Source organism: Barbus barbus (genome assembly GCF_936440315.1).
Source record: "Barbus barbus genome assembly, chromosome: 13".
NCBI lineage: Eukaryota > Metazoa > Chordata > Actinopteri > Cypriniformes > Cyprinidae > Barbus > Barbus barbus.
In genome coordinates this window covers 31,744,596-31,761,874 of record NC_136741.1, presented here as the reverse complement: position 1 = coordinate 31,761,874, position 17,279 = coordinate 31,744,596, and the positions used below count along the sequence as shown (strand labels likewise).

The following is a 17,279-nucleotide window of genomic DNA, read 5'->3' as shown; positions in this document are numbered from 1 at the left end:
CGAGATGAGTGGATGTGGAGTGACTGTTTTCTGTGGAATCGGATATAAATCAGAGACACATTAGTGTTTAAAACAGCCGTATTTAGGATGATGGATGTTCCTCTCGTTAATCTGATCATGATTGAACACTGAGCTTGAGTCTGCTCTCTGTACACAAACAGTATATATATATATGCACGTGTACTGTGTGTGTGTGTGTGTGTGTGTGTGTGTGTCTGTATCTGTGTGTGTGTGTGTGTGTGTCTGTGTCCGTGTGTGTGTGTATGTGTCTGTGTGTGTGTGTGTGTGTGTGTGTCTGTATCTGTGTGTGTGTGTGTGTCTGTGTCCGTGTGTCTGTATCTGTGTGTCTGTGTGTGTGTTTGTATGTGTATGTGTATGTGAGTGACATTTCCCCATGTCCCCATATTTCAAAAGGCTTATAAATCATACAGAATCTGTTTTTTTGAGAAAGTAAAAATGCAGAAAGTTTCCTGTAATGGGTAGGTTTAGGTGTAGGGTTGGTGTAGGGCAATTTAAAAAATACAGTTTGTACAGTTTAAAAACCATTACACCTATGGAATGTCCCCACAAGTCACAAAAACAAACGTGTGTGTGTGTGCGGGCGTGTGCATGCGTGCGTGTGTGGTGGTTGAGTGGAGCTGGAGGGCGTCTCAATGCCACACACAGTCAGACTCTCTCTCTCACACACACACACACACACACTCACGCTGCTGCCAACTTCCTGCTTCCACATTTTTTCCATCTCATGTTCAGCTCTGCGCCTTTTTTCTTTAGATCACTTGAAGTTTTCTTTTCTTTGGATTCTCTCTCTCTCTTTTTCTGTCTGTCTGAGAATGTTCTGACTCAGAAGCTTCACCAGTCTGGACTGCGTTTCCCAAACGCATCGCAAGCCTGAGCTGATCGTAGCTCCATTGGTGGCAATGAGTGTATGATCAATTTAGGCTTACGATGCTTTTGGGAAACAGCCCTGGAGAAATCAAGCTTTACCTTGACAAAAAAACATTTTTTATGTTCTCTCTCTCTCTCTCTCTCTATATATATATATGGTTTCAAATATTTGTTATTTTAGTATGATTGATTTACTATGTAGTTTTTATTAATATTTTGAAATAGCTTTTATTTTTTGTATTTTCAGCTTTGATTTTAATCTTGTGCTTTTGTGTTGTTTTTATTTTCTTCTTAATAAATCATATTTATTATATATATATATATATATATATATATATTTATTTAAATAAATATTATATTAATACAAATGTAAAAATAAGTAATTAAAAAATTATAAATAGTATAAATTTATTTATAATTTATATTTATAATTTATATTAGTCTGTGTATTTAATATTTTATTTAATAATGCTTATTTCTAAATAATTAGTTTTTATTTGACTGTTTTTAAGTAGTTTTAATTAATTAAGTTTGGTTTTATATCAGTTAGTAATTTTAGTCATTCAACTTAAACTTATATCAGTGGTTATTATAATATTTTTGTTTATATTTTATTTCAGCTTAATTTCAATTAAGAAAAATTTTATAAGTTTTAGTTTTAGTTAATGACAGCACTTTATATATTATTTATATTTATTTATAGATAATATTTATATTATTATTTATTATGTTTATTTCTTTATAAATCATATTTATTTATAAATGCGTATTTTAATATTATTTATGAATAATAGGTATTATTCAAAATAATTTATAAATTTATCTCTCTACCCAAAAAGAGCATAATTGTGGACTGTTGTCGTCGGCACTTATAAACCTGTGACTGGTGTTTGTTTTCCTCGAGCCGAGGCTCTTCTGAAGTCTTTCTGTGCTCTTTATGTAGATGTGAGGCTGTTATCTGCTATTGGGTGATGAGAGCTGTTTGGCAGCCTGTGTGTGTGTGTGTGTGTGTGTGTGTGTGTAATATGATCGGTGAATCGTTGAGGAACAGGCCACACACACGCAGGAATATGGCAGTAGAACAGCTAACACTCATTTAGTTCTCATCTCTCTGTCTCTCAGTGAGTTGATGTGCTCATTTGTTAGTGTTTAGTTATGTAAATGGCCCTCGATGACGGAGCTGTTGTGTGAGTGGCTCGGTTTAGAGCTCCCGGGATCCGTATAGTGAGGAAACAAAAGCTTTTTCTCCGCCTGAAAGAAGGAGCTGAAGTGTTTGCGAACAAATGAATGTTCCTGTTGATGAGAGATCGCTCGGTCCGTCATAGTTTACACGTTCCTATGCAAATATTTCAGAAAATTAGTCGTCAGTCTCTGTGTGGATAGTTTCTGGAATGATTTCATGTGGTTTAATCACATCAGGTTTTGTAAGAACAGGTCTGAATGCTGTTACTGTAATCTTATAGTCTACAGTAGCACACTGACAGTAGTGAAATATTCATTTTCATTTAGTGTCTGAAATCTGACTAATCCAACTGCACATTAAACATTAAAACGGGTTACATTTTTTATCACTTTTAAAAAGTATATTTATTTAAAATATATTATTTTATTTATTGTTTGTTTGTTTGTTTAAAATTATTGATATCCATTTATAATCTGCAATAGCACACTGACAGTAGTGAAATATTAATATTAATTAGTGTCTGAAATCCAATGCAACTGCACTTCAACTACAAATGTTTTATGAAGATGGAAAAAAAATTAAACATTAAAATAGGTCATATTTTTATCACTTAAAAAAAAGTGTGTGTGTGTATATATATATATATATATATACACACACACATATATTAATTTAGATGTTTATTTATTTAAAATATATTATTTATTTATTGTTTAATATTATTGATTGTTTTTTTAGATATTATTTTTAATTACTTCTCTCTTATGTTGTTTGGTAAGTGTAATTAGTTGCATGCAGGACTATTTAATTGATGGAAACATGGTAAAATATGTGTGTGTGTCTGTTGGAGTGTGTGTGTATATATATGTATGTGTGTGTGTATATATATATATATATATACAGTTGCATGCAAAAGTCTGGGAACCCCTTGCAGAATCTGTGAAAATTTAAATAATTTTAACAAAATAAGAGGGATCATACAAAATGCATGTTATTTAATTTATTATTATTTAAGTTTGGGAACCCTTGGTTCTTACTACTGTGTTTGGTTACCTGGATGATCTACGACTGTTTTTTTGTTTTGTGATGGTTGTTCATGAGTCCCTTGTTTGTTCTGAACAGTTAAACTGAGCTCTGTTCTTCAGAAAAATCCTCCAGGTCCTGCAGAATCTTCAGTTTTCCAGCATATTTTGCATATTTGAACCCTTTTCAGCAGTGACTGTATGATTATGAGCTCCACCTTTTCACACTGAGGATGATTGAAGGACTCAAACACAACTATTAAAAAAAGTTCAAACGTTCACTGATGCTCCAGAAGGAAACACGATGCATTAAGAGCCGGGGCGTGAAAACTTTTCACAAACGGGTTCACAAACTTTTGAATGGGGTTATTTGAATAATTTCAGCTATTTTTTTGTCTTGTGGACTATATGTAAACACCTTTTATGGCAAATATCTTACTCAGGACAGTACTAAATTAAAAAATAAAAAATAACATGCATTTTGTATGATCTCTCTTATTTTGTTAAAATTATTCACATTTTAACTAATTCTGCATGGGGTTCCCAAACTTTCGCATGCCACTGTAATATATATATATAGCATGTAATACATGACAAATGTTTATATTATTACAGTTTTGTCACCATTGCTGAAGTGATAGAACTGTGAAGTTTACAAAAACCAAACAGAGTGTGTATGTGAAATGATTTTCAGAAATGTAAGGAATTAACATCTCAGAGATCTGTGAGTCATATAAGCATCAGTGTTTGTTACGGTGAGAGATGTTCGGCTCGGGTCCAGTCACACTGAACACTGAACAGACTCTCACACACACAAACACACACGTCCTTACAGATGATTTACACATGCGTATAAACACTCAGTATGACTTTATCGCAGTGCAATGAATGAGTTCTGACCCAACAGGACCACACAACGAGCCCGTCCGCACGCGCAGATACTGCCGAATCTTCATCAGTCGCACCACTTTCCTTCAGCACTTTTTAATCATTTCATCAACTGCTGTCGTCTTATTCATTGCTTTTATCAAACCGGACTAACTTCTGCTTCTAAAATGTTTTTGTGCTTCTTTCTTTACTATAAATGACGCTTGGTATTTTGTATCTAATGAGTGAAATTCTCACACTCTGTGTATGTATATTTTTCCTCAAGACGAAAGTGATGCTTGCATGTGGAACTGTGAGTGGTTGCCAGGGTGTTGCTATGTAGCTGTGAGTGGTTGCAAGGCTGTTGCTATGTAGCTGTGAGTGGTTGCCAGAGTTAGCTATGAAGTTGTGGGTGGTTGCCAGGGTGTTGCTTTGAAGCTGTGGGTGGTTGCCAAGGTGTTACTATGTAGCTGTGGGTGGTTGCGAAGGACGGTGCTTGTTAACAGTACAGTGTCCCCATCACTATACTGGGGCATTAGGACCCACACAGACCACAGGGTGAGCACCCCCTACTGAGCACCTCTTCCAGCAGCAACCTAGTTTTCCCAGGAGGTCTCCCATCCAGGTACTGACCAGCTCAACCCTGCTTAGCTTCAGTCTTGGGCTACAGGGCGATATGGCTGCTGGCCATATGCAGCTGTGGATGGTTGACTTCCCAGGGTGTTGCTATGCAGCTATGGTTAGTTGCCATGGTGTTGCTATGTAGCTATGAGTGGTTGCCAGTGTGTTGCTATGCAGCTATGGGTAGTTGCCATGGTGTTGCTATGCAGCTATGAGTGGTTGCCAGGGTGTTGCTATGCAGATTTCGGTGGTTGCAAGAATGATTTTCTACTCAGTGTTTCTGTCTTGTTTTCCAGAACAAATATCTAAACATTCTCAAATCAAGATGCATTACAGGAGCTGCAAAGTGACAAGAGATATTAAGTCTTGTTTTCTGAAAAGAAAAAAAAAAATCAGAGGGAAAACAATATTATTTATAATAGATTAATATCAATAAAATTATTTTTCTCACACATAAACCCACTTAATTTTGATACATGGAAAAAATACCAATTAGTCGTTTTGCAGCTCAGGTGTTCTGGGTGGTTGCCAGGGTGTTGCTGTGCAGTTGCTAGGGTGTTATGGGTGGGCTAGTACTAGTCATGACTGACTTTACCAGCACTGGAAAACTCAGATACAAACACATACACACACACCAGTAGGGCCGCTCACAGTGATTATAGATATTTTGTCTATTTTACACATAATTCTTGTGGTCACAGGAACTCTGCTGCTATTACGAGGCTTTAGACATGATATTCTGGGGCAGATTGGTCATAGAGGAAGAGAGAGAGAGTGTGTGTGTGTGTGTGTGTGTGAAGGTAAGTGTGTTCAGCAGCTGTGAGTCTGTCGGTGAAGCCGCTTTACTTCTTCACCCAGAAGAAAAGACGAGCTGATTTTGGGTACAGTCATGTGTAAATGAGGAGAGGGAGAGCAGACGGAGGTGTGAGGTTTGGGGAAACCACAGGTATGAACGTCACAGGAGACAGATTGAGAGAGAGAGAGGGAGAGATTGGAAAAAGAAGACGCCCTTTTCACTGAAGTTTCCTTTAAACAGTTTACGGTTGTCATGACGACAGTGGAGCAATTTAATTCCAAAAGAATCTTTCTTGCAACATTTGTTACAACAATCTGGCATTCATGCACTTAAAAATAATGCTTTTGTGAGATATTAACTCACTCACGCCACATTATTCAACCTTCTGTCTACCTCAGGTCAAATCAACTCACTTTTATTATTTATATAGCGATTTATACCATACAGATTATTTCAAAGCAGCTTCACAAAAATAAACAGGAAAATAATTTATATTTCTCTGTCTGTCTGTATGTATGTATAATTTTAGTTATTTTAGTACATCGTTAAACAAAATTAAAGTTATGTAACAAATTATGTAAAATTATGTTGTTGGCAAATAGCTGAAGTAAGATTTTAATGTATTACAATTCATGTTTACTTTGATTTGATTTATTAGACAAAAAGTAGTTAAATGCACTCATTTGTCAAGGATAACACAAAGTTAAAAACTTTTTCCATTGTCCTTGATGTTATTTTATTTTAAGTAATAATGGTTTAAATGGTTGTAATTTGAGTTTCATTTTTAGTTATCTATAATAACCCTGTTGTGAACAGGCTCAAAAGATAAATAAATCAGACTGATTATTTGCATTTTAATGAGCTGGTGTTTGAGTTAACTAGTTGTAGGGTTAGTAAACGGGTTGTTGTGGCTCTGAGGGAATAACCGAGTGAAGAATTTGTTGAGGGGCGTTTGAGTCGGGTTATGAAAACAAAGCCAGAACTGAAAAACAAAGTTTACCATTGAAGAAAAACAACGATATTGAGAGCGACGGAGGGCAAGAACGGAGGTGGAATCTGGCTGTGGTTGGTCCGATCCCAAACCCGGCCCATTCCTCTCGTTTTGGGCCACATCAGGAACGGCTGGCTACATTAGAGCTGCCATTATCCTCTCCAAGTCATAACAGCCAGAACACCCACCTCGACAGAGAGGAGGAGGAGGAGGATCCGCAGGGAGAGAGAGAGAGAGGGGGATGGGAGGAGAGCGAGAGAGACCAGCAGCCAACAGAGAGAGAGAGAGGAAAGCTGTTGCAGATGAGGGCGTGCGAGACTCTAACAACTTTTACACCCTTTTACTGTCTGCTGAAAGACGCCAACAGATTTTACACTCAACATCACAGAAAAGATGCACCACCAAAACTAGCAATCGGTCAGATTTTAAGAAGTCTCTTCTGCTCACCAGAGCTGTATTTATTGTAAATACAGTAAAAATTGTGAGATATTATTGTAATTTAAAATAGCTGTTTTCTATGTGAATGTGTGTTAAACTGTAATTTATTTCTGTGATCTGCAGCTGTATTTCCAGCATCATTACTCCAGTCTTCAGTGTCACATGATCTTCAGAAATCATTATAATATACTGATTTACTGCTCAACAAACATTTCTGATTATTATCAATATTGAAAACATTAATATTTTTGTGGAAACCGTGATACATTTTATTTTTCAGGATTCACAGATGAATAGAAAGTTCAAAAGAGCAGCATTTATTTAAAATAGAAACCTTTTCTAACATTATAAATGTCTTTACTGTCACTTTTGATCAATTTAATGCAGCCTTGATTAAAGGTGGGGTATGTAATTCTCAAAAACGAGTTGGGCCAAGTACCAAAACAAATATGTAGCCAATCAGCAGTAAGGGGCGTGTCTACTCATGATGTAGACAGCATCACTGATTATAATGACTTCTATAGTATTTTGACGCGCCGCTCACGTCCGGTGTAGACATGTTGTAACATTGGTTTTGCTTTGTTTCACAGAACCAGTCGTTGCCTGGGTTGCGTATGTATGTGTGGGGCGGAGCTATCAAAATAGGGGCGAGACCGTTTTGCGGTAGGGGCGTGTTTGTTTTGGTGATTTCAAATATCAACATTGGCTACCAGAAATCGCTTACCCCACCTTTAATATAAGTATTAATTTCTTTATTGCCTCAAACTCGATCTGAGTTTTGTCCTAAATAGCAACAAGTGTTGAGTGAGTTTGTCACTTGTTTGGTTTTTATTTCTGTGTTGTTGTTCTGTGTAGCCACTCCCCCTGTGAAATCTCACTGGTCTAAAATCCCACTCCAGTCACTGTGTCACTCTGACATGAAGCATGCTTGTTGCTGGAAACATCATGCTTGGTTAGGACAGCTTGTTGGACAGGGTTTGTCTACCAGTTTATTGTTTTTTAAATATTAGAAATATATTAGAAAATATATGTATACAATAGCTGTCCTGTATCTCAAAAAAGAGCACTGCACTAGCAACACCAAGATCATGGGTTCAATTCCTAGAGAATGCATGAAAAATTTCGCTTTGGAAAAATGCATATGCCAAATGCATAAATTTGAAATGTAAATAAAATTAAAATCATACAATAAAAAAAATAAAATAATAATATTAAAACATACACACACACACACACACACACATATATATATATATATATATATATATATATATATATATACATTAAATAAAAAATATATATATATTTTACCTGTTTGACAGGTTATTTTTTAGCTGACTGATGGTCACACAGTGACATTTTTGTCCTCGTCATGACTGTGATTCCCCTGTGAGTTCTGACAGGTGTGTGTCCATATGTGCTGCGTGTGTGTGTGTGTGTGTGTGTGTGTGTGTGTGTAGACCTCCCTCATGGTATTTATTGGGTTGGGCAGCTGTGGCTTCATACAAGATCTCTATTTAGCGCCTGAAACTCATTAGCACACGTTACCAGATATACACCTACACACACACATATGCTTGCATGACAGTGTGTGTATTGCATATCCATGTATGTGTCTAGAAAAATGTCCTTTACTTAAAGTGCTATGTTGGTACTCAAACCATGTTGTTTTAATATGCTCCTACTGACTTTAATGAAAGGTGCATGATGAAAGCACACAGTATTATGAAGCTCAGTGTGCAGGAGCTGTGCTGTGTGTGTTTTATTAGCTCTAACGCTGTCGTGTGTGTGTGTGTGTGTGTTCCTGCAGAGGTCTGTGGCTGTAGCGGGTGTGTTCGTCTCAATGCCAGTGGATATGCAGCCGCACCAAGGGCTGTACCACTACAACAACACCGCCAACCAGCCGAGCCGAGGGTACGATCACTCACATTACCCACAATCCCTCACTAAAACACATCTGATTCATATCAGCCGTCCTCCACGTGAACACACAGGTAGAGCAAAAACCAACCAACAAACAAACGAAACCGGTTCAGCGTGAAGCGCATGTGTTTATAGTTAGATAATACATGTTGAATAGATTAATGCTGATTCTGTAACAGAAATAATGCTTTTGCTGGAATTATACAAAGGGTTTCCAAAACTAGGGTTTATGAGGAACCGCAGGGTTTGTAAGTTAATGAAAAGTTAACAAATCAGTTCAATCAAAAAATAATAATAATAATAATTTTAAGACAAAAGCAATTAAATGTATTTAAATAAATATAATAATATTTATTTTAGAACAAAATAGTTATGAAGAAATTATTTATTTTATTTTAAATATTAATTATATTACATATAATTTTAATAATTCAAAAATAATTAATAATTATTTTAATATAATATTAAAATCTAATAATATGTTAAATATATTATTTGTTGTTTAATGTGGCCATTAACCAATGTTAGAGAACATATGAATGTGTTGTTAAATTATTGAAATATTTACTTAAAATCTCAGGTGTACTTCAAATAAAAGTTTTGGTTTCAGATAATAAAAACGCTTGGGAATTCATGGAATAATATATTGAATAATGTCACTGTTTCAGTAAGTGAACAAAAAAATACTTTTGGCTCAAAATTTAATTAGGCAATCAGGAAAAATGTGTCTAAAACTGTCTAAAATGTTTTTTTTATTTTTTTAAATGTAGTACTTTTTTAAGGAACTACAACACAATTGCTTATTGTTTTATTAATAGTTATTAATTATTTTGAATGATTTATGGCTGGTATTTTTCAAGGTAATTGGCAAGTTAAATTATTTGGCTCATTCTGACTGATCATGATTATTTTATAACTTTATTAGAAACTGCTGTGCAATCACAAAATATTAGAATTATTTAATCTGGTAGTTTTCTACCCATCTAACCATCATGCTTGGGTTAATTTTGGCTCTTTTGAGGTTAATGCTTGTTATTAATGATGAGGTCAGCTCCAGTCTCTCGCTCCTCCTCCTCCTCCTCCTCCTCCTCCTCCTGCTAAATGCCACCCATGTTGAGCCGGCTTCAGACACTCGCTCTCTCTCTCTCTCTGAGTTTCTCTTTGTCTCTCGGCCGTTTTCTCTCTCACAGCTGCTTATTACTGGTCAGAGAGCAGAAACTCTCCGCATGACTGACCAAACCAGACTCAGGTTTCCTCAGAGAGACAGAATTGAATTCATTTTAGAATAACTTTATTCAGTCGTGTCAACCAAAAAACAGTCAGATCTTAATGAAACAGTCCTTACAAAAATGTCAAGCAATGTTTACAAAAGTTGCCTACAATATACTAAAGCTTTACAAAGGAAAAAAACTTGTTTTCAAGCAGAAAACAATATAAATTCACTTGAGAAACTATTGTTTTTAGATCATTTTTGCATCGGTTTTCACTTGGATATACAAATGAATCTCATTGATCTCATTTGAAAGGTAAATTCTCTGAAAACAACAATAAATATATTTGAAATAAATAATATAATAAGTGTAAATGTTCATATTTATCTCTTAATAGCAGTTTTGCTTCTCAGATCGTCTTCTTTTAGGAATGTTTAGGTTAACAAGGCAAAGATGCGAGAGATTGATCAGAGAGAGTGCGAGTGAGCGAGCTGTGCTGGATTAGTGTGAGGAGATTAAAGCACTGGAATACACACACACACACACACACACACAGCATTCAGAGGAATTACAGAGAGCACCGTCACTGAACACCACTCTGCATCACACCACCACAGACAGACAGAAGAGATGGGAAAAACGGATCAATATGGGAAGGTAGAGCAAGAGGAAAGTGGAGGAATGTTGGGGATTCCCAATGATGTGTTTCTAGTCTTTCCTTAGAGGTTCTCTGAAGAAAAGCTGAAGGAAGTGGCGCCTCCTAGTGGCCGTATGGAGGAATCACAATAAACCCTCACTAATGTTCTCCACTTTTAGTATCAAGTCAATTATCTTTAGTACTTGTTGAGCTCATATAGTGACACTTAAATATATTATGTATGGATGTATATGCCTGCTATATTATATTATATTACTATAATTTATGTACTAATTAAAGCATATACATACTTATACTTTTTTAATTTAAAAGAGACATAGATGATATAGATGATAGAGATATAGATGTTTTTATAAAATATATATTGTATCCATCTATGTATGCATGTATTAGACCTATTTCGATATTTACTTATATGTGTGTATTTAAAAAAAAATTATTTGTATACATTTTAGATGTACTTTAAGTATATATGAATTAAACATACTTCTGCTCTCTTTATATACTATAATGTTTTATTTAAAATTTACATGTATATATTTACATATATATAAGTTTAATAATTAAATTATTCAATATTGATTATTAAATAATTAACGTAGTGTAAGTAAAATTATTTATATATATATATTATTATTAAACCTACTACATTTTCTTCTACTCTCTGGATATACTCAATATGCATGCATTTAATTTTATTAATATATTTAATTTAGTATATATAACAATTAATTGAAGTATGTGTGTATGTATAATTTTTTTTAATGATTTTCTGTATAATAATTAATAGTGCATGTGTTTGTGTGTGCAGACTGGCTCCGTCAGTGCGATCGCCCTACAGCGAGGTGTCACCCCACAGCAGAGGGATGTTTAACCCCTCCATGACCCCGGGAGCCTGTATGGACCCCTACATGCGGCCGCCGCACGGCATGATGGGACACCGCGGGATGCCTCCGCCTGAGAGTGAGTGCTCGTCATTATCATTCACTCATCAGATGAGATGAGGAGTCTCACATTAACTGCCAGTCTGAGGAAATAAAGTCTGTGTTAAAAGCATTAACTGTGTTGTTGTTGTTTTAGGTGTCAGTGGCGCCCCCTACTGTAACCAGAGCATGATGGGATCTCATCACAACTTCATGCATAACCAGCCGAGATCTGAACACATGGGATCAGGAGACGGTGAGACGACAAACTCTGTCTCAATAAACCCTTCACTCGACGACTTCAACATGATGCGACCCGTTTAGCATTTCTAAAACATGACAACTTTATTTTAGGAGACAAAACGCTACATTTGATTAATCTCGATTAATGTCCATTTATAGGTATACTATTTTTCATTGTTAATTCATGTCTGTTCTTAATACATGAACTCCCAAACAGGGATTCCCTGAGATTTTTTAATATATGTGGGTTAATGGTCATATGACATGCAGGTAAATAATAAAATATTTAATACATTAAAAAGGTTTTAAGGTCTATTTTTATTTGTTTTGAATTTTAATATATTTAGATTATTAGCTTTTCATCAGCTCACAAACCCTGCATTAAAGTTTATTTATTTATTTATTTATTTTCATTGTTAGCATTTAATAAACTCACATTCTGGAAACCTTGCATTAACAAAAATAAATGTATCCAAGTTGAACTTTTAAAAGTGTAATTGGTTAATTTGAGTTGTTTTTATTTTTTTTAAATAATATGGTTAATAAAATGGTTAATTTATCCTAACTAAAATTAGAAAAATATAAGAGTTTAATTTTGGTTGTCTATTCATTTTAATTGTATATTTATATGATTTAATTCATTATTAGTTTTTCATGAACTCACAAACCCTGATTGGAAAACCCTTATCTAAATGTTAAGGGTTTTATAAATATTCTAAATAAATTTGATAAATATACTATTGCCCGTTGTTAATTCATGTTTAGTCACAACTTTAATTTAAAATGCAATAAAATGGCTCAGTGTTAGTTGATGATATGTAATGCATGCTAACTAACTGAACCTCACTCTGAAGTGTTTTAAAATCATGAATGAAATGTTTATCTGTGTCCGGCAGCGTCTTGCTTCTCGACGCCTCGCTCCGTGCTGAAGTTGAGTAAGAAGCGAGCGCTGTCCATCTCGCCGCTGTCCGATGCCAGTGTGGACCTGCAGACGGTCATCCGCACCTCGCCCAACTCTCTGGTGGCGTTTGTGAACTCGCGCTGCGGGCCGAACGCTGCCAGCTCGTATGGGCATCTGTCTGTGGGCAGCATGAGGTGGAGATTCATCATTAACACTTCAATTACACACTCATATTCCCACGCTTCCTACACATTTTCCATTTCAAAATTCCATACTCTATTTCCAAGCCTCTCAGTAGATCTTATTTTAGACCATATTTAACATAAATGGTTCACACAGCACTATTTTCAGCTTTATATTTGGTATATGTGACTCTGGAGCACAAAAGCAGTCATAAGTAGCACAGGTATATTTGTAGCAATAGCCTACAATTTACTATGTACCATCTACCATCAATTACTCAATAAGTACCTTGGTCCATGTTTATACTCCCAACTTGAGTATCGCATAGCTTATTCTGTACATTAATTAATAGGTACATACACCAGTACTTACATAGTAAGTATATGGAAATAGGACTGTAAAATAAAGTGCACCATTTTACATAAACATTACACAGGAATGACCAATTCTTCAAACTTTGTAAGCACTGTTGTGGAGAGCAATTTAACATTAACACACATATTTACCATGTTTATACATTAGTAAGTACAGTAAAGTATCTAATTAGTTACCATGTACGGGCACTACCTGTAAGTGACCGTTCTTATCCACACTTGTCTGTATGTACAGACTAATTACCATGCATGTGCGACTGTTAAGTAACGCCGTGTTTCTTATTTGTTACCATGTACACACACTTCAGGTAAGTACCTTGTGTTACCACTCATTTGCCTGTAGGTACAAGATATTTACCATGTATGTACCAGGGAAGTACACGTACTGTAAATTAAAGTGCTACCGAGGTTTCTATAGAAAATGCATAGAAACGTTTTTGCATTCGAATGTGGATTTTTATTTTAAATTCAATTAATATTCGAAATTCAATTATTTATTTTTTTTGGCAGCCCTAGTGTGCTTCAGTCCTATATGCAAAGTTTAATGGGGTTTTTTTTTTATTTTTGCAAAGGTCCTCATACGGTGCTAAGAATATCGTGAGAAGAAACCCAAAACGCAAAACATTTTGCATAATTAAAAAGTGTACCTTGAATTAATTCAGCCATGTTTGACAATCACTAAACAGCTGCCATGAAAACACACTTCTTGTATGATACACTTATTTTCATTAAATTCTTAATTTTCTATTATAAAAACCTAAATGGGGGCAAAAATCTAGAAATGCTAATATTTTTCCATACTCTGCTTTCTTTTTTCCATACTTTTCCAGACCTGGAAATGAATTCCATACTTTTCCAAACCGCGTAGGACCCTGGATAATCTACATTCTGATCCATTAATATTCAATTCAAGTTTATTTGTATAGCGCTTTTCACGATGCAAATTATTGCAAAGCAGCTTTACAGAAAATTGAAGTTTCTATTTGAAAGTTTCTACATTATATTTAGTTGTAGCTTATCAGTGGTGACTGTCAAGTTGATGTCCATATGGCAGAAATGAACAGTAAAATTCATGCAGTTAGTTAATGACGTAATGACGGTGAACACTATTAAATGCAATGATTATATGTTGCGATTTAAACTTATAGCAAAGTTTGGTAGTTTTGTATGCTGTTTGATGGTTGGCATCATCTGAGGTCCTCTGGGGGGTTGGCATCATCTCTTCTCAGGTTTATAATATTTATAATATGGGATGTTTGTGTTTTCAGTCCGTCATTGGGTTTCTCCAGCTCCATGAACTACCCTTGCAGACCGCAGGGGAACATGTACGGCTCTCTCGCTGCATCATGCCCCAGACTCCACGCTCCGGCCAAACACACACACGTGAGTCCCCTCACTCTCTCGATATTTTAGTATTACTTATATATTATTATTGTTTTTGTAATATTTTAAATTGGCAGTGGCTATTTGCACTAAGTGAAAATAGCAGTATATGAGATTTAAAAAGGAAGAAAAAAAATTCTGAAGAAAAAAGCGGGTTCGAACTCGGGTCGAAGTCAAGTCACCTTTATTTATAAAGCGCTTTTAACAGTACAGATTGTGTCAAAGCACTTAACTGTATCAAATTGGAGGATAGAGTGTCAGTAATGTATAATAATAAGATTAAACACTCAATTTTCAGTTAAAGGCATTTCATTATTGAGTTCAGTGATGTCATTGTCTAGCACAGTTTAGTTTAAATAGTATCTGTGAAATCAAATTGACGATAATCGCTAGAAATTAAGTGTCCCCAGCTGAGCAAGCCAGAGGCGACAGCGGCAAGGAAACAAAACTCCCTCTGAGACAGAATGGAGAAAAAAACCTTGGGAGAAACCAGACTCAGTCGGGGGGCAGTTCTCCTCTGACCAGGATATTATTGTTTATTTATTGTTTTAATTAAAATTTTAAATGTATAAATGCATTATATTTCTGTTTTTATATTGTTGCAATTTCTAACAATAATAGTATTATGTAGTTCGGTATTTTATTATATTTTTAGTTATTTGTTTTATTTTAAGTTTTATTGTATTTTAAGTTGAGGTCTTCACTGGTGGATATGTCCCCGGGGCCCATCCAGGTGTCCGGCCTCCGCCGATGATCAGGGCCACATACATCATCTCCCAGCTCCGATCCACCATCTGATCCAGACACGGACTGAGAAACAGAATAGAAACAGACAAATATTAGCGTAGATGCCATTCTTCTTACGATGTAACGAGTACATCAGGTGTCATGGGGAGTGTTCCCGGTTCTGGTTGATCTAATATCATTTTCCAGGCTGCTCTCTTTAGGGTGCGAGTGTGCTCATTATACCACGGAGTCGGACTGTTTTCTTTGATCTTCTTAAGCGTAAAGGAGCAACTGTATCTACAGTGCTAGAAAAGAGAGAGTCCATAGTTTCTGTTACATCATCAAGTTGTTCTGCGCTGTTGGATATGCTGAGGAATTGAGATAAATCAGGAAGATTACTTACAAAGCAGTCTTTTGTGATGGTGATGGTTCTACCATACTTCTCTGTATTGTAAATTGTAAAATTTTAAATACGTTTTTCATCTAATATTTATTTTATTTTAGCTTTATTTCAATTAACAAAATGTTTAAATAGTTTTAGTTTTAGTTAATGATAATAACCCTGCTGTGTGTGTCTTCAGCTGAAGACAGAGCCTGTTCTGGGCAGCGTGATGGACAGCATTAACATCAAGAACCTGGAGGAGCATTCGGAGGGAGACGTGGCGAGTCCATCCTCAACTGGAACCCAGGTTATCTTCAAAACATTGTCTAATGCTTGACTAATGGATTCACATCCTCCAAATTTTGGTTGCTGTAAAATGGGTCCATGTTTATGTTGTTCAGATATGAGCTCCTGTGCTTTGTTCCTCTTCTGCAGGATCCTCTTCTGGGTTTACTGGAAGGCAGAGATGATCTCGATAAGGAGGAGAAACCTGAACCAGAGGCCGTTTACGAGACCAATTGCCACTGGGAGAGCTGCAGCAAAGAGTTCGACACTCAGGAGCAACTCGTGCATGTAAGACAGAGAAAAAGAGATTCCTTTCAAAGAGTCATTTACTCACCGGAATTGTTTCAAACCTGTATGCTGTTATTTTGTTTCACAAAAAACACTTCATCTTCGTAAAAGGAATAGTTTCTAGTAAACATCATAACAGTAGTATGTATGGCTTTAATGGTATATAGCGAGATTTCTGAAGTCATATGATAGATTTATGTGATAAACAGAAGGAAAATTAACCCTTCGTTTGCAAAAAAATTCTGCTTCTGCCGAAGCTCTGAAATCTAATTTGTTTTTGCATTAAGATTCAAAAATGGCACGTTGCACCAGGCAGATGTTATTGTTAACAAAACTATTACAAAAAATAAAAAAGTTAAATTAAATAAATTTGAAATAACATAAAAATAAAATATAAATATTAGATGAAAAACTTAAACTTGCAAAATGTAAATACAAAAATAAATGAATAAGTGCAAGTACAAATATTACTAAAATTAAACTAAAATTATATTGAAAACTGAAAGTATAAAAATAAAAGCTAAAATAAAATAACATAAAAATGTATATAAAACATTTATAAATATAATAATAAATACAAATATAAAAAGCTAATAAAAATGGCGAACAAACAACAAAATTACTCATATTAAAATTTTATTAAATTGAAAACTGAGAATATAAAAACAAAAGCTAATTCAGAATATTAATAAATACTATAATTTTAAACTGAAATAAAGTTAAACAGAATATATAATACACACATATATACATATATACATATATATTATACAGTGCCCTCCATAAGTATTGAAACAGTAAAGACAAAATTGCTCTGTTGGCTGTGGAGTCAAGACATTTATAAATATGATTAAAAGATGAATATGAGACAAAACTACAGAATGTCACATTTTATTATTAGCCGTTTCAACACATGTTTTACCAAATAAAAAGAACAGCACTTTTAGAGTTCATCCACTCATTGATGTGAGCATAAGTATTGGGACAGTTGAA

General features: G+C 35.0%; 1 protein-coding gene across 1 annotated transcript in view; it reads left to right on the top strand.

The window, feature by feature from the left end:
- gli1 (GLI family zinc finger 1) overlaps positions 1-17,279 on the top strand; it is a 58,463-nt gene that overhangs the window by 28,870 nt on the left and 12,314 nt on the right. Inside the window, exons 2-8 of the mRNA XM_079432678.1 lie at positions 8,617-8,720; positions 11,410-11,561; positions 11,679-11,777; positions 12,661-12,859; positions 14,491-14,605; positions 15,913-16,020; positions 16,149-16,286. Of these exons, the coding sequence (XP_079288804.1) occupies positions 8,650-8,720; positions 11,410-11,561; positions 11,679-11,777; positions 12,661-12,859; positions 14,491-14,605; positions 15,913-16,020; positions 16,149-16,286 (882 nt within the window). The 5' untranslated portion in view covers positions 8,617-8,649. The remainder of the gene's footprint in view (positions 1-8,616; positions 8,721-11,409; positions 11,562-11,678; positions 11,778-12,660; positions 12,860-14,490; positions 14,606-15,912; positions 16,021-16,148; positions 16,287-17,279) is intronic.